Here is an 18,929-nt window from a genome sequence, read left to right as displayed (position 1 = left end):
TTTGGACCCTCAAAATCTTGAGAGAGACCCTGGACCTGCTTCCGACAGCATCAAAGAAAACCATAGTACACACCCTGGTAACCTCGCAGTTAGAGATTATTATAATGCTTTATACCTTGGAGTATCCAAAGGGAGCTTGAAAGAACTCCAAGGAGTGCAAAACATGGCAGGACGCTTGGTTTTAAATCTTCCCAAAAGAGTGTTTGTATCTGCTGCCCTTGCCACCCTCCACTGGCTCTTTCTGGAGAAAAGAATTACTTTCAAAGCCATGTGTTTTTGCCACAAAATCCTTTCTCACAAGGGCCCCAAATATTTGTGCCCAATGATGCAACCTTATCTTCCTTCATGCAATCTGAGATCCACGAAAGCCAATCTAGTGTCTGTACCCTGTGTATTTAGGGCTAGGGTAGGGGCTCAATCTTTCTCCTACTTGGCAGCCAAGGTCTGGAACTCCTTACAGGTCCATCTGAGTGGAATATTCCAAAATGATGCTCCGGGCAGACTTAAAACGTGACTGTTTAGTTCACCTTAGTTTGTTTGGGTGAACATCTGCTCCCCATAGCATTTCTGCTGCAGTCTTAGGTAGGTCAGGCCCCAGCACAGGAAGGCGCTGTATGGTGTAACCAGGCACTTTAGAAATCGCTTTATTATTATTTTATCTTCTACAAGAGCAGGGATTACTGCAAAAGACCCTGATTACAAATTGTGGAATATTGTAAGTGAACTGGTGTTCCAGCACCCTACTTTTCGGGGTGCTGGAAGACCAGATCCGATTATATCTGCCAGAAATTCCACCAGTAAAATCGTATTTGGAAAAGGCTGATTTGCAGCCCAGCCGCAGTCCCCGGCTTTTGATGACTCTCTGTCAAGACACGGGAGAGACTTTAATGCCCCCCCCTGTCAAGCAACAACCTCCCCTTTCCTTGCGCACTTTTACCTATTCTTCTCCCACCCATCCCAACCCTTCCCTTCACCCTCAGTCCTGCACAAGCCTCCTCACACACATTTGCCAGTTGCTCTCAGCAGGTGGTAACAGGCGCATTAAATCACATGGAAATGTGAATTCTGTGCAGAATTCAACCTGGTAAATCCAGGTCCCTGCAGTTATTCCCCATTCCCTATGGATCAGGAGGAATTATGTGTGGAGATTCCAGCCAGTACTGAATACTCTAGCAACCCAGAACTTCCACACATCATTCCTCCTGACTTCTAACCAAGGACCTAAATGTAAAACAATGTATTTCTTTACCTTTCAGTTGGTGGATGTTCATAGGACCTCTTCTGAATTCAAAGAAATTGAAAGAGAATTTGAAAAGACCATGCGTGGGTATTCAATGCTGAAATTAAAGAGGGTTCAGAATCCATCACTCTGGGAAGTTTATCAAATGTAAGTATTTTACGGCTTGTTTAGCATTGTTTCCAGTGGAAAATTATTTTGAAAGAGTCTTTGTTAAAGTCACTGGGGTTGGTCAACACGGTGGAAGGAGGTGGTGGGAAACAACCTGGGGAAGATGAAAGCAACGCAGAGGGGATGAGGAGGAGAGGCAACGGGCAAGAGAGACGGAGGGAGTGGGTGTGGGAAGCCACAGGGAGGGCAGGGGAGAAGGAGAAGGAGAAGTAACGGCAAGAGAGCAATGTGGTTTGGGCAGTGGAGAAGCACATGGGCGAGAGAGAGCAACACAGAGCGCAAAAGGTAGAAGAGTAGCACACCAGGGAGAGGGGTGGAAAACACATGCATTCTTGTGGGGTGCTTTAAGAGAAACAGAAAAATGAAGTCCCTAAAAGCGAGCAGTGGAAGGACAAAAGTACATTGGAACTGCTCTAGTGCCAGGACAGAAACACAATAGCCAAGACAAGCCACCGAATAGGAAGCAAGCAAATGCATGAGAGGGCAGTTATCCAGTGGTAAGCCAGTTTTTGTGGAGTGCTCATACACTATTCCAATAGTGTCATGGTATTCTAATAAAACATGCCCTCTCAAAGACATTTGCCATCATCATCTCCTAAGAAAACTGAGTAACAGAAGCAAACAGTGCCTTACAGCAGGAGTTTCCGAAGAAACAGCTGAACAGCCATATCTACTATAGTCAGTTCGCATAATCTGAGAAAACAGTTTGACATAGCCTACTCTGACTTTGCACTGCCTGCTCCCCCAGATGGTGTCGCAAATGGAAAATGTATTTTTAGATGCAGTTCATGTTTGTTAATGGGACTACTTTAAACAAAAATGCTCCCTGTTAGAGAATGCAAATGAAGGAGCGACGAACTGCTGTCTCTTTCTGGCCACCAACCCTATATTTTTAGCCAGGCTCTTCAGGCTATGGGGCACAATATGCCAGTAATTACCACCAGAAGTCAGAAAGTTCACCAGACGCCATGAATTGTTGTCATATGCAGTGGGTCAGAACCACATTTTAGGTGGCCATAGAGGTCATGAATGTTCACTAGAAGTTGGTAAAGGCGAGCGAAGCCAGTGACAGCCACCACCACCTAGGGCTGTCTCAATATGATGGGGTACTCACATAATTACAAGTGTGGCTAACAGAAGCTCAGGATGGCCACCCTATGCCAAGGGTATTCCTATTGTGATAGAGATTCCTGCCTTCCTCAAGGGATTCCTTCCAAAATACACAGTCATTCATAATATGATATGGATACCCTCCAGATTCCAGGGCTGTCAACCAAAAGCAATGCAAGTCCATCGTATGTACAGATAGTCACTGATGTCATGAATGTCAACCAGAAGCAAGTGAGCTTCACAATATGTAAGTATGGGCTCTACTTAACAAGCTGCCTTGCTACGCTGAAGTTAGCAGAGAGGAGGGCTTAGTGACTGTTCACTGGCTGTGAGAAAATGTTTTCCTTATAACTGTGGTGGGCCCACCAGACACCCAGTATGGCTACCGGTAGATAGGAGTGACCACCAGAAGCCAGACCTAGCAACCCAATGCTATTGGGAGGCACCAGATGATATGGACCTATGTAACAGGAGACTAAAGGATGTCAGGTTAACACTACAGACCAAGAAAAGCCACAGAATGCTAGGAAGGGCTATTAAATGATGGGGACAGGCACACTATGTCAGCAATGTACACACACACAAAGACATACATACACAAGCACAGGCCAACACTAGAATGAGCAACACTGGCGGAAACACATATGCACACACACTCATATATCAACTCACTAGACATATACCCACCCAGTTCAGTTCCACATAGTCACTTACCTTTCTCAAAATCTCCTAACATTTCCTGTTTCCTTCCCTTCAGCACACCAGTGAAGCTTTGTCATTGAGCATGAAGGATGGGAGCCACCAGAGTCCCACCCACCAAAGACGCTGAGTCCCCAATAAGTTTCACTGTGCTCACTCACAAAGTGTGACAAAGCACAACGCCTACAAACGCATGGCCCATTCTACAGTCACAGTTTATTTGTGCAACACTTGTCACCTGGCAATGTGGGATGAACCGTTCTCATTGAAGTACGGTCAGGTCTGATTTGCATATGGCTGGGTCCAAACGGAGGTGGCATGGTGTGGTGTGCAAAATAACGATGGACTGTGATGTGGCACGAGCAATCACCAGTTACCAAGATTAATAAAACAATACCGTTGATCGTCTGATGCCCTAAGTGGGATGGTTATGCCCAGACGTGGGTCCTGGGATCACTGTCCCACTGGAACCAAGCTATGCCTGACTGAAGAACCCTAACTAGGGCGAAACCGGTGCTAGGTTGCTTGTGTTAAAGTTCATGGAGGACCTGGCCTGGCAGTTCAGCCTGGACTGTTCCCATAAGGATCAGGGTCAAGACTGATTTGTATATGGCTGGGTCCAATTTGAGGTGGCATAGTATTCAAAATAACAATGTCTGGGATGTGGCCCTGTGTAATCACCGGCGGCTGAGATTAATTCAAGCTTTCCATCCATCACTTTTTTGTATTGAGAAATATTTCATTCCGGGCAGAATTTCACATAGCGGCGATGGCACTATGTCAAAATGAGTTGAGTATAGAAGAACAGTGAGGAAGTACCCTCTGCTAAAATAAAAAGCCACAGAATTCGTCATATCATTGATAATACTATGTGGGTACAAGTGGTAGGGGTCAGATGGACTGAAGGCAGCTGTAACAGATCTTGGGGTTATCTTGCAGAAGTGACTCAGGTGTTAAGAGGTGTATGATAGCAGTGATCAAGGGCATGAATGGCGCCTGGTGGCAGTTGAGTATTAAAAGGTGAAAATCTTGCAGTGGTGGCTTAGCTACAGGGGTGTGCCACTTTATCACACAGAAGTGATTTAAAGGTTGGAAGAACATGTGATCATAAAGGCTCCAGCACGGTAGGATATCTGAATTCATTAGTAGCATGCAGCTCAGAGAGGTGAAGCAGACACAGGAGATCAGCATATGGAGGAGCATTGTTGTGATAAGGTTCTCTTGCAACAGTGAAAGGGTTAAGGGATTGACTAGAAAGTGGGCACCACTCAGTATCAGTGCACAGTGTTGTTCTCTTTATATGTAAAGAAACTTCAAATGTGTGTTTCTAGGCAAATGAAGAAAATGAAGACGGTGAACAAGGAAAAGGATGTGATGGAGAAGAAATTATTCCATGGCACCGACACCTGCCACGTGGATACAATCTGTCGTGAAAACTTTGACTGGAGAATATACAAAGGCCGTTCAACGATTTATGGAAAAGGTGCACAGTTTTTAGGAATAGTGTGGTATACACCTCAAATAGGAGGTCTTTGAAATGCCAATTGAACTTGTATGTTTGATGTGCAGTGGCTGTAAGAACAGACAAGGTGTGACTATTCTACTTTGATGGACTATAAATATTGCACTTTAGACCGATATTCTCTACTCCTCTCAGGGAATCCTCCTCTGAGCTATATGAAATAATGAAATTCGCGGGGAGGTGGCCCATGAACTGACTGGAGATCTGTAGGGTACATACAGCACAAATGTACATCTGATCACACAAGAAAAATATTATTTGCCTAGCTGTTGGGCAAAGCTTCAAAAAGTCGGAATACCAGGAATTTCCAAAAATAGTTCAAAGAGCAACATGTTGTAAGGTGGAATTGATGAGAATAAGAGGACAATTTCAACCTCAATACATGCACCTGGTACATTCCAAAAATCTACTACAGATCATGTTTGAATTCTGCAAGCTTTAGTAGACTCACCTGTTTGCTTCTGTCTATTACATATACTTCTTTACTTCATATAACTACCTCTGGTAGCTACTACTAGATACTGTACCAGCAACACCCTCTTTCTTGCTTCCATACCCCCCCACCACTTACCACTTTTCTTACCCTTTATGCTATGCCCGCCCAGCCAATCATTTCCTTTTCAAAGTTCACCTTGTTACAGATCTATCTCAAATTAACAAATCCCAGCTCCTCAAGTCACCCCTCATTCTGTTCCATATCTTACCCCTCAGTCACTCGCCTGCACATCCCCTCTCTCTCCAGGAGAGCCACCTCTAAGCCAACTTGTTCTGCCCACCCTTCCACCTGCTTCTCTCCTGACACTCACCCTTTCAATGGCCTCCAGATCACAACCCATTCTTTTCCCAATGTAGTGCCTCCACCTTTTTTTCCACCCAACAACACCTCACCTTACCAAATCTAAATATCTATTAAAATCTCTCCTTACACAATTGGAGAAATAATTAATTCATCCCTGGCTTCCCTTTCCCTCCCTGTTATGAATGCATAACCTTCAAACACCCTTTACATCTAGCCCTCACAGCAGCAGCTTGTGGATGGCCCTTCTCACACTGTCAGACACAACCACGACATCATCTTTTCAAGATGTAAACAGTCAGTGAGATTGAGAAACACCCCTGAAGTGAGTATCCCTGCGAAACCGTGGTCTTCAAAGTCCCACCTTCACCTAAGCCTCAATCCCTAACACTTGGCAGCCTCTTGCGCCAACTTGCTACCAACAAACGTAAAAAAGTAAGTAAAAGTTACATTAGGCTACCATTGTGCCTTTCTTGTGCATGACTAGCGGCCTACTTTAGCAGTGTTAAACTTGGTCCTTTCTGCAGGGTCATCCTCAAACATTTTGCCTTACTTCCTCCTGTTTTTTGCTGATTTTGTTGGCCTTAGGACTCTGTGCACTTTAACACCGCTAACCAGTGTTAAAGTGCTTGGGCTTTCTCCTTAAAACATGGTAGAATTGTCCTATACCAAATTGCCATATTTAATGTACTTGTAAGTCCGTAGTAAAGTGGCACTACCATTTCCCAGGATCTGTAAATTAAATGCTACTAGTGGGCCTGCAGCAATGATTGGGCTACCCACTTAAGTAGCACTGTAAGCATATCTCCGACCTGCCATTGTAGCCTGTTTGTGTGCAGTTTAAAGTGCCATTTCAACCTGGCAAAGAGGGCAGGTTGCAATGCACTTCAAAAGTAGGACATGTACTTTTTAAGTTTAACATGTCCTAGTAATGAAAAACTCTTAAATTCATTCACGATTGCAAGGCCTACCTCTCCCATAGGATAACATTGGAGTTACCTTATTACATTTTATAAGTGTAATATCCAAATAGGAAAAGGTACCCAATTCATGTTTGGTGTCTCTTGAGTTGTGCTTTAAAATCCTATCTTATGGTGAAGTTGGGTTTTAAATTACAATTCTGAAAATGCCACTTTTAGAAAGTTGGCATTTTCTTGATTACATAAACAATTTAGAGAGTAACCCCTTTCATAAAGACACAACTTTTTTTGTATTTTCATTCTATACCGCTGTTTTCTATGTTATTTTTGGACCAAAGGTTTTCAATGATGTATGTGATCCAATGGATTATACACTATATTAACAAATGTCACTAGTATTTTATGTGTACTTTATTAAATATTTATTAGATTCTAAATATTGTGGTTGTATTGGAACATAATTGGTTATTTGTTGTACTTCAAAGTTATATTTGTTGTTTCTGTGTGGATAATTAAGCCTCCACATAGTGAATGTTTGGATTTTAGCAATAAATCTGGGTGTAAAACTTTTAAATTGATTTTCTTGCCTTAGCCATTTGGTGCCTGCTGTCAGATCGAGACTCCTCAGGATCAAAATGATGCACAAAGGGGTCAACCTCCTGTTACCCCCAGCTCTGATATTAATAACACACAGAGCAGAAGGGTGAGCCGGCGAGGGAAAGGGTAGTAGGAGAGGGAACAGCAGGGATTTAGAACCTCGAGGAAACAAGGGAATACACATTAATACTGCTCATAGATGTCTACACTCAAATATCTCTCGCTAAACACAATGTATACCTTTGTGGAAAATGATGGTCAGATTTCCATAAGTATCATAACATTGTGGTCAATACTTTCAAGGGCTTATTCCCTGCTGAGGCCTGTAGAAACAAAGCAAAAATAACAACTCCTTTCCTTCTATCAGAAAACACATTCATTCCCACAATGAATCGTTTGAAAGTTACTGCCAAGACATTCTAGATACCTTATATAATAACAAGCATTTGCAATGCATTAGGTTTTGCATTTACGCGAGTTTGAGCTACTGGCATAGCAAATGACAATGCCTTTCATTTAGGTTTTGGTTTTTAAAACACAAATAAAAGTCATCGGCATTTACATTACCAAAAGCTGCCTTAATTTAAAATCATTTTAAGTGAACGGTCAGGGAGGCAAGAAGGTGGCAAGCATGAACCGAGTGTTCTTGCAGCAAAATATAAAGGAAAATATCAAAAGCACACTGGAAATCCTCAGACTGCTGTACCTACAGAACCTTGCATTCCTGTGAGCAGTTCTTTCGGAATAATTAACATCGCAAGACCTCCATTTGCTTCAGAAACACTCAAGTGAAGGCGCCACTCGGTGTACACTGTGTGATACTAGACAGGTGCTGTACTAAGAAAGTTGTCATCCTTGACCCTGCCCATGCACCTGCATGACCCCTTACAGCTTTACGGCTAATCTTCGGCTGTCTTCTGCACTACCCTTCAGATGACGTTTACAACCGTGACTTTAACACGCACCCTGACGTTCTCGCTTATCAGTAGATTAAACACACTCCCACGCACATATCACATGAATATTTTATAAATATAGATTGTATATAAAGAAGTAAAGACGCCACTTCTGTGGATAACCGCACCCTGCTGTCACCACATTTCAGCATTTGATAGCTAGTTTTTCCATACACAATTATAGCCTTTTTTTTGCTTTGCTTTTATTCGCAACAAAAGTAACATAGATCGCTTGCTACATACAAGCGAGAATTCCAGGAGCATCCCTTCTAATAAAACACTTGGGGACAAGGTCGGAAGTGACGGGTGCGAAGGGGGTGGTGAGGTCATTGTCTTTGCGCAGTGAACTTTCGAGCGTGCCATGGGGCTCGATACCAAACAAGGCTCTTTTAATCACTGCAATGCACTGTGTACACAAAGCCAGCAGTTCACCATGTGAAACATCGCCCACCCACCCCCCCACTCTTAGCCATTCTTTGAGACTATGCAGCAGCTTCCAGCCGTGGTCCCAATTAGGCAAAATGGACTCTCTCCCATTGCATTGCAATAACTCATCGGCCTGCAGGCCTGCACTGAGCCACACTTTATTGTCGTATGAGGCTGACCCGGGGACATAACAGGGCTGTGGGCTGACATCTCCGCCCCCACCCCTCCAGATTGCAATTATTAGGAATTCATTTGGTTCAGGACCCCCGGGGTGGGCAAATAAATTAATAGTGTGCCAAGTGACTGGATCCAAGTTTTGGGTCCACGTGACAGAACCGCCCATGAGACTGGACTTTGTTGAGTGATACCCCACTTGTTCAGAAGTAAATATATAATTATGTGGAGGAGATAAAGAGGCAGGGTGTATTTAATGTTTTATTGTATACGATTTGTAAATGATCTGAGACTGCGACACCAACAACTGGGATTCCGAAGTGCTCGGGCCGGCTGTTGGTGCCGGAGTAAAAGTGCTAAGCAGGGCCCAAGGCAAAAAGGCCCCAGGAACCCTACCCTCAAACAAGTGCTGCGTAATCATTGCCCCAGCCTTCCACCCAGAGACTCCCAGCCTACCTCAGCGCCAGATGCTATCTGCCAGCTCCCAGCCTTTGGATCTTCGAGCCAGGAAGTTGAGTACTGCAAATCAAAAACAAGCATTGGCAAAGCCAATAGGTCCCACATTTTGGCTTTGCCAGTGCTTTTTGATGAATCTGTTCAGCATTTAAACCAACTGTGGTGTGCCACGGGGGGAGCACCTCACGGGCCGCCACAAGTGGGTAGGTGGCGGACACAATAAAAAAAATGCAGACAACGGGAGGGGGGCGGGAGCATGTTTAACACGGACAACAGGATGGGGCGGGAGCCTGGTAAAAATGGACAACGGGAGGGGAGGAGACTGGCTACTTCAAGGGTCACTCCAAGTGGGAAGGGGGGCGGTAATAAAGGGAATGCGGACAACAGGAGGGCAGGAGCACAGGTAAATACAGAATCGTTTATGGTGCATGTCCTATAAATTAGGATGTAATGGAGTAAAGCATTCCTGAGAAGGGAAGCGACATACCTTTTCTTGATCTTTTTAACAAAAATGCATGAAGCAGCACTCGACTGGGAGAAGGGGTGAGATGTTTTCACTTGTCATTTGAGAAATACTAAGCATAATTTGCAGACGCCCACTTATCAGCATAGCGGTGTTTTTACCAATGGGCCATCCTGTCTTTAAGTTCTCGAAGTACATCCCGGTTGAGTTTGTAGAGATGGGGCAGGTAGTAGAGGATTTGGATAAAAATCTTGTCCTCGATCAGTAGCTTCTCTAGCTGCCTGGATGCGTGGGCGACAAGTCCTGGCGAGCGAGATTGAGGCGTAGGCGTGGCTTCCCTGCTAGCATTGGAGAAGTGACGTATGAAAGTTAAGGTACAGTCCGGGTGGGTGAAGTACGTTTGATGCACCAAACACTGATTACTGGAGCCACCTTGAACGCACACGCTGTGGAACTTAGAATAAATCCGGTTCCATTACGATAAGCATTCACATTTTAGGGAGGCAGCCGTGTTATTTTTATAGTTGTAGACCTGAAATGTCGGGCAAGCTGACCTCTCATTAAGAACAACAAGAGCCCTGCGCTGTAAACAGACACCTTCAAAGCCCCAGCCATCGCCCCCTGACCCCTCCCAGAAGCGCACATAATCATAAACCGCCTTGTTAAAGGCACCCGCTGTGGAAGCTATAAAAAATAAATAGTACACGCACTGTGTAACAACCAAGTAAAGGGGCCAGTAGCCATGGGAGAGTACAGATGATGACATGGCCGTAATAAGGAGGGACTAACAAGCCTCATAATCAATCAGAAGACAGCATTTAGAAGGACAAACACACAAGCCAATGAAAAGTATGGGTGGGGTAGTGGGCGGTGCTTCTCTCCCATACTGAACTACCCCAGATCAATCCCAGAGCAGCGCTTGCGCGCTGGCTCAGGGGTCGCCCTAAAAAAGGTAAGAACAAAAATTAGAACAGGGGATTCATGGAATGGAGTGTTTCCAGCACAGTAACTTGTTTTACTCCATGATAAGAGATTCCCCCCAAAAGGAAACTTCCTGTAAATACTGAGTCATTATAAATGTATTTTCCAATGTCACAGAACCAGGCCTTCATGCTCACAATTGAATGCCAATCCAATGGAGTGATGCATGAGATGCCAAAATAATATTGATAAGAAAATATAAGAAACACAGTACGAAATAGGTTTAACAACACCTCCTACCTGGAAGAGGTTTTATTCTAATACTGCAGATAGAATTTTTGTGATCTTCCTGATGCGACACAAAACAACACAAGACCACACTTCTCTGCCCAAACCATTTCTTGACTTCTTGTTGGGGTGTTCTGACCTCCGACCCTCAAAATGAACAACTTCCCCCTTCCCCCGGAAAAATGCGGACCACAATCCCTCCTTCTGCCCAGAAGGGGGAAAATGAACCAGGGCAAAGGTATACAGAATATGAGGCAACCAATTCCTCTCAAACCCAAAGCACCCTGATATTGCCTCTGAATGCGACCCAGGGAACACAGATTTCCAAGCTTCCTGGAAACGGGTTTGAATTACGCACGTAGCCCGTCGTGCGACGTGTCCTTTTATCCCATTAGCCTTTAAGCCTAGGGCTCATGGGAAATGTAGTGTTCGAGGCATATGGCATGCAGAATTCATACTTTTGCATAGATCGCCATCTGGTGTTGGGCTTGGATGATTGCAGTTTGTTGTTGTCTTGGCTGAAGTCTTTGTAGTCACGAGATAGGTGACTCCTCCCCTTGGACGATAGCGCGCATGGGCATCGACTCCATCCTCAGATTGTTTTTTTCCGCCATCAGGTTCGGATGAAACTTCGGCGCTCCGGTTCAGTGCCGTGTTTTCCAAACCTTTTCGACGCGGAAACCTTCACAACTCGACGGTATTGTTTTCGTCACATGCCCTTCCTATCAACGCCATTCGGTCCTACGGCTAATGGCAAGGACTCCATTTAAAAAATGCCCCCAGTGTGGAGCTAAATTTCCACACAGCGACCACCACAAGGTCTGCAACCTTTGCCTCTAGCCAGAATAAGAGGAAAAAGATTGCCAAGCCTGCGCCTCCTTTCGATCCAAAAAGACTATCCGTGATCGCTGGGCTCGACGACACGTTATGGCACAACAGGCTGCACCGATGCCAGAAGACATCTTCGATGAAGGTCCCGATGTTCCAGAGGCAGAGGATTTGGAGGAGTTCGATATTGTATCCGAAGCTGATGACTCCGACTCCGATGACCTCATCACTCCAGGTCAACGAGTGAGTACAACTGCCCCTGCCCCTACCCCACCCGAAAAAAAGAAGGCTCCAGTCAAAACTTTGCCTGAAGGCCTTAGTCGTGACCGAAAGAAAACTTCAGAAGATCCGCCTCCAGGCCCGGCTCCGAAGGCAAAGGAAAAGCCTTCCGGCGGCTCGGGACCGAGCAAGCCGCATCTCGGTGCCCAAAAAACACTGTCTGTGCCGAAATCAGGAATACATCCTACTCCCGTTACCTCCAAAAAGGCCTCGGCATCGAGCTTTTCGGCACCGAAAGACCAAAAGGCCTTGGATCCGAGCAAACCCTGAAAACCTTCGGATCTGAAAAAGATTTCCAACTCGACATCGAAGCCGAAGGAGCAAAAAACCCCTTCTAAGCCTCTAGAGCAGAAGTCAAAACCACGTTCGGAACCGAAAAAATCGGCACCGAAAGGAGACGCCAACCGGGAACAACTGTTTCAACCAGATCCTATCGATCCAAAACAAAAGACATTGTATGTAGACCCTAAAACAGGCCATATTGTCAGTCTTCCAACAAAGAAGACAAAATTAGATACCTCACACACTCCTGCGGTACCTGTGAAGAAAAGAGACTTTTCAACTTCACCCCTAAGATCCTCTTCTCCTGTTCTTCCTACTAAGCCATTTTCTCCTACAAAGGCTCCCATACACTCTCCTAGACTCTCTCCACCACCACAGGATGATGATGTAAATGGTTTAGTTGGTGGGTGTTACCAGGATTCGCACACAATAGGTCATGACCCGATTGTGGGTTGCGGCAAAAACCAAAACGGTGGTTTCACCCAGATGCCACCTGGATCCAAGTAATGTGTTATGTGTTTGGTTTTATGCTCTTCTGAATATAGATTTCAGGGGTAATAGAATCCCCAATTTTAGTTTTCTGCGACATATATGCTGAGAAAATAAGAACTCATATTTGGTATTTTTTCTTTTAATTGAAGTCATGTGCAGGAAAAGGAAGACAGCCGACACGTGTTTCACCCAGGGGCTGAAAAGCCAGGGCTTTCTCAAGGCTGGGAGCGTGGTAGTGGGGTTATAGGAAACAAGGTATGTCAAACAGATTGTGGATGGGTGGGGGACAGGACAGTTGGAGAGTCATGGAGTTGAAAGGAAAGAATTGGAAGGTGCGTAGTTCAGAAAAGGGAGGGGAAAAGGGACAGGACCAGGATAAGCGGTTAATACAAGAGACAAGGGACAAGGGGGAAGGTAGGAGAGGTAGACAAAGTAGTGAGTGGAGAGAAACAAGGGACAAGGGGAAAGGTAGGAGAGGTAGACAAAGTAGTGAGTGGAGAGAAAGGGAGAGGAGAGACGGAAGACGGTCGGGCAGGACCAGGATAGGTGGTTAATATAGTGAGACGGTTAGTGGGTCAAGGGTGACATATAATGGGGTCCGGGGTATAACGGGGATTAACGGAGATGGGAGAGAAAAATGTGAGTCAAAGGTTGGAAGGTCAAAGGGGAGACAAAAGAGGAGGTAGGTTGAAAGTGTAAAAGAGGGGTACATTGTAAGTAATTGTTCAAAGTGCAGTACGTTTCAATGTTAAAATTAAGTCATTTCAACACAAATCATGACAGGATACAATGAATGGCATAGGCGAACAACACGATACACTGTGTTATTTCCACACAAATCTTAAGCGTGAACCTAGAATTGCAGAGGAGGTAGAAAGGTACACTGTGTGTGGTAATTTAAGGCGCAAAAGGGTAACCTTGTTAGCGATAGGCACATACTAATTAGACATACACTCACATGAACGTTAAATGGCACATATTATTTACAGGCACAAAACCGTAGACTTATGACAAATCCAAATCATTAATATTGAAGAGTCAAAAAAAATCATAAAGGAATCATAAGGCTAATAGTCAGTGGAAAAACCATTACCCGCAAACAATATACTAATATCATTATTTGAGGCAAGTCCAAAAAAGCTAATAGTCCTTAATGTGTACCTTTCACATTACCTATAGATAGGTTGCATGTCAAACACACAGACAACATAAATTAGAGTCATGTTCATGTGGCACAGAATAACCAGTAGGTGAAATGGATTACAGTAGGCGATATTGCTATTTTAAAATAATGGCACTCATTGGATTAGAGCAAAGTGATAGTGGGCTGAGTCAATGGCTGTGATAAATTAGCCAATAAATACATTAAATAAACATGATGGGAGGTGGTCGTGGGGTAACAGTCGAATTCAACTTACCAGAAAATTCTCTTTCGGTTGGTGTTGATTATCTGGAAGGTGTAATAGGAATATGAGCAGAGAAGTAGTTAGAAGGGGAGGCAGAAAGAGTGACAGGGGAACAGGTGCACTACGCAGGGGAGCCGTGATGCTGGAAGAGAGTGATAAGCCTGAGTAAAAATATGGCAGGCATAGATGCGGTTAATCAGGAACGCGAAAAATACATGGCTTTCTTGTCACGAAAGGCTTGTACTCTGGACGAGGGGGCGCGAAGCTCAGGGGTCAAGTTTACGGCCGAGAACGCTGACGGCAGTAGGAGAGGTAAACAAGAGCAACGGGGAGAGAGCAAATACTGACTAAGCGTCAGACTTTAAGTGGGAGCAGAATAAGGAATTGGGTGTCAATGGCATAAGCAGATTGTAGGGGTTAAAGCCAGAGGGATACTCCGCTTGAAATGGGCATACGTACAGGGATCTAAAACTACAGTGTCACAGAAACGCCAATGCGGGGGTGGCAGTACTTACAAAATTCAAGACAATCGCACGGATAAAGCCGCGAATGACTAGTCCGGATGCGGTCTGGATAAGTGTCTGCGGTTGCTAACCGGTATCCTTAAATAGCAAGTGAGTGCCGGAAAGCGGTCCAAATATGACGTACGGCACGGGCCGTAAAAGTGATGATTAATCTCTCATTCTGATGTGATTCGGGCCTGCAGTTGCTAGTAAACAGGAGTGATGTGTTCAGATTAAAGCAGGTCCCACGTATGATCTGTCATGATCTGTGTTGAAATTACTTAATTTTAACATTGAAAACGTACTGCACTTTGAACAATTACTTACAATGTACCCCTCTTTTACACTTTCAACCTCCTTCTTTGTCTCCCCTTTGACCTTCCAACCTTTGACTCACATTTTTCTCTCCCATATCCGTCAATCCCCGTTATACCCCGTACCCCATTATGTATCACCCTTGACCCACTAACCGCCTCACTATATTAACCACCTATCCTGGTCCTGCCCGACCGGCTTCCGTCTCTCCTCTCCCTTTCTCTCCACTCACTACCTTGTCTACCTCTCCTACCTTCCCCCTTGTCCCTTGTCTCTTGTATTAGCCATTTATCCTGGTCCTGTCCCTTGTCCCCTCCCTTTTCTGAACTACGCACCTTCCAATTCTTTCTTTTCAACTCCATGACTCTCCAACTGTCCTGTCCCCTACCCATCCAAAATCTATTTGACACGTGTCGGCTGTCTTTCTTTTCCTGCACATAACTTCAATTAAAACAAGAAATACCAAAGATGAGACAGGATGATGATGACCTAGGGGATGGGGTGGACATAATGACCCTTTAGACGACCCTGATGATGACACTGATATACCACAGGACACATGGGCAGATTACAATGATCCTGCAGATCCTCTAGACCTTCCTGATTCAGATGCATACCCAACACAGCCATCTCCCCCAGATGACAACATAGGGTTTAGTCAGCTTATTGATAGGGCTGCCCAATATCATGGCGTACAAATGCATTCAGACCCCATGGAGGAAGACTTCCTGGTAGATACTTTTGCCCAGTCACAAAAGACAATACAAATATTGCCCTTGCTCAAAGGTGTCATTCAAAAAAGCACCAGAGGTCTTCAAAGAGCCTGTACGGGCCAGAATTCTCAATCCTCGCATTGATAATAAATATAAACCCGCCCCCAATGATCCCACCTACATTAAAGGACAACTCCCTTTAGATTCTTTAGTAGTGTCCAATGCAAGGAAACATGCCAATTCTCACACCTCCGGTGATGCTCCACCTCCAGACAAAGAGTCTAAACTGCTAGATGCTTCAGGCAAACGAGTTGCCTTCCAAGCAGCTAATCACTGGAGGATAACTAATGCACAAGCACTGCTTGCCAGGTACGATAGGGCTCACTACGATGAGCTTGAGGACCTAATTCAGCATTTGCCTGACCAATATAAGGCCAAAGCCAATGATCTGGTCCAGGAGGGCAAGTTAATTACAAATGCATCCATTAAATGTTACATCGATGCAGCAGACACCGCATCTAGATCTGTCAACACCAGTGTCTTACTACGCAGACATGCATGGTTGCGCATTTCTGGTTTTAAACAAGAAGTGCCTATGTGAGGACACGGAAAAATCCGAACCTACGCAGTGCACAGGTTATGTCCCTAAGGCTTCTATTGTTTTATTTCCTTTACTCGATTTTCATACAAACAATAACTCTTTTACACCAAAATCTTTTTTCAAAATGTGTTTCTACTTTCATCCTTATATGTTACAAGTTTGTTTAAGCAAAAAACATTGTTGATAACAAACAATTAACACAATCTCTGTGTTCAATCTGATGCTAACAAATAGAAACTAAAAAGCGACCCAATGCATTTCGGGTTAAAAAACCCTTCTTCAGGGGTACATATAATAAGATAACAATGATAAGGAGCATTAGATGAGCAACTGATAGCTGCCTCCGTTCGGAACTACAAAAGTAAAAATGAGAACATTGTCAATTCCATGTGTTTATCAATGGAAAATACAATCAGAAAAGTAGGATTTGCACACTCCATAAGAAGAACGAAATAAATGAGGCTCGAGTGAAGAAGTGGAGATCAAAGCGGAGTGTATCACCATGAATACAAGAGAAAGGAAAACATAGGTGTAAGGAATACTGTGAGGGGCAATAAACCCGCTGCATTCCGGTGCCACCACTGCCCAACGTGTGATATGTGCTGTGAGTAAACCGAGCATGAATGAGTTTAACACGTGTGCCCACCATAAACTGCCGTGACATACCTTAAGTCCGCTCTGGTTCATACATATCTACAGGCAAAAGGAACCGAAATGAATCCAGTGTGTCGATCAAAAATGTACAGTTGGGCCTCAGGCCCACATAGTAATAAAGGACGGACAGACACTCTGCAGGGTGGTGTAACAACTGCCCAGGGCATGAGCGCCCGGCCCCTTTTATTGGCAGGGTCACCTGACTGGTGACGCCTGTGGTGGGTGGGTGTGAAGTGTGTATTACATCACTGGTGTAACACTAGAGCGTGCCTAGCTAGACACTACATCCCCCCCCCCCACCTTTAATGAAAAGAAAAATAACAGTCCAACCTGGAACAACATAAACACACAACGGATAGTACTGAATCAGTTTCTTCAGGCCATCAGCCAGGCGGTGCTGGAGCCTTGGACGGCATGGTCATGATGTTTTTGTTGGCCGTGGCAAGGTGTTTAGGCCGGTCTGGTCTCACAGCATCGAAGTCCCTGTATGAAGGTCCAGCATCAGTGCATTGAGAGCTGCGGTGAGGTCGACTCTGGAAGATCTCTGTATGTGAAGCCTTTATCTGGAGGCGGCGTGGTTGATGGTCTTCTTTGCTTCTGACTGCCAAGCTACTTCCAGTTTGCCTCTCTCACTCACACTCTTCTCCCATTGGAGCCTCCTGGAGAGTCTTCCCGCTGGGCTGCCCTGGAGCCGTGTGGACCGTGAGTGTGCTCTACTTCGGGTTGCTGCAGGTTGACAGTGGCACACAGACGGGTCCTGAGTGGCTCGCCTCGTGGAACTCCGGTGATTGTTCTTCAGTTGGGCCGCAGGCGGCGGTCTGATCTTGTGGAGCAAGGACTGGAAGGGCTTCGCATTTTGCCTTTATCTTGCTGAGGCTGTCCGTCACCCGTGGCATCTGCGGTGAGATGCAGGGATGTCATGTGACTCGGGCCGCCGATGTTTGGGACTGACTAGTCGGGCGGGGAAGCATTGGAGCGATACTCGCTTCGCGCTAGTTGCGGCTTGCGTTTGGTTCTTCTCCGTGGGCTGTCTCCCGGGACGTCGGTCTGGCGAGTGGCTGTCTGGTGTCTCGGGGTGTGCTCATATTGTGGTGATATGAGCCCTCTGCCTTGTCGCTCTGTCCCTTTTCTCCTGCACGCCCGTGATGGTTATCTGCCCTGTGGCACTTAGTCGCTGTTCCTTCTCCCTTCGTGGAGTGGCTGGCGTTATGCCACTCTCTTCTCCTCCATTCGATCAGGATCCCACGTGGAGGTGATATCCTGCCAGACGTCTCATGTTGACGTCACATAGACACCTCGCTGGCCGCGTCGTCGTCCAAACAGTTTCACCTTCCCTGTGGGCCTGTCGCAGGTCTGTCCTGTCAGTCAGTAGGACTTGTACTTCCTCTTGGGGACTTTCGTTGCAACCATCTCTGTGAGAAGGTCTTGCTCTTCTGCCCTCTTCGGGGTCTTCTTCAATTCTGCCCTCTTTGGGGTCTTCTTCAATTCTGCCCTCTTCGGGGTCTTCTTCGATTCTGCCCTCTTCGGGGTCTTCTTCGATTCTGCCCTCTTCGGGGTCTTCTTCAATTCTGCCCTCTTCGGGGTCTTCTTCAATTCTGCCCTCCTCGGGTCTTCTTCAATTCTGCCCTCCTCGGGTCTTCTTCAATTCTGTCCTCCTCGGGTCTTCTTCGATTCTACCCTCTTCGGGGTCTTCTTCAATTCTGCCCTCTTCGGGGTCTTCTTCAATTCTGTCCTCTTCAGGGCGTCTGTGCTTCTGGTGGTCTAACTGACCACTTCTTCAACCTCTTTCTGGTCGCCTCTGCTTGGCGCGCCTCCGACTGCACCTTTCGCTCGTTTTCTCCACTGAATGCACTTGTTGCACATTTTGTTCAGTGTTCTGTTTCTGAGACTGTAGCAGCTGTTCCTGTGCTGCTGCACACTTGCTTGATGTTGTATTTTCCTTTTCAACGTCTGCGTATGGAGTTGCCTCTCTTTTTGCAGTCTCTGCATGACCTGGCAGTCTTCATTGTGATCTAACTACGGTATACAGTCTTTTCTTTAGTGCTCTCCTCCCATCACTTGTGTTGCTTTCTTTTGCACTGTGCCCTGTGGGGGGTTTCATCTGGCACGGGACACCACTG

General features: G+C 45.5%; 1 protein-coding gene across 2 annotated transcripts in view; it reads left to right on the top strand.

Moving 5' to 3' along the window:
- The window catches only part of LOC146854287 (protein mono-ADP-ribosyltransferase PARP12-like), a 271,064-nt gene that overhangs the window by 235,449 nt on the left and 16,686 nt on the right, over positions 1–18,929 (top strand). For both annotated transcript variants that reach the window (XM_085652068.1, XM_085652067.1), the window contains 2 exons: positions 1,257–1,387; positions 4,549–4,700. In XM_085652068.1, coding sequence (XP_085508194.1) covers positions 1,257–1,387; positions 4,549–4,700 — 283 coding nt within the window. The remainder of the gene's footprint in view (positions 1–1,256; positions 1,388–4,548; positions 4,701–18,929) is intronic.

This window comes from Triturus cristatus, chromosome 4_1 (assembly GCF_964204655.1).
Source record: "Triturus cristatus chromosome 4_1, aTriCri1.1, whole genome shotgun sequence".
Classification (NCBI taxonomy): Eukaryota; Metazoa; Chordata; class Amphibia; order Caudata; family Salamandridae; genus Triturus; species Triturus cristatus.
This window is presented reverse-complemented; position numbering and strand designations above follow the sequence as displayed.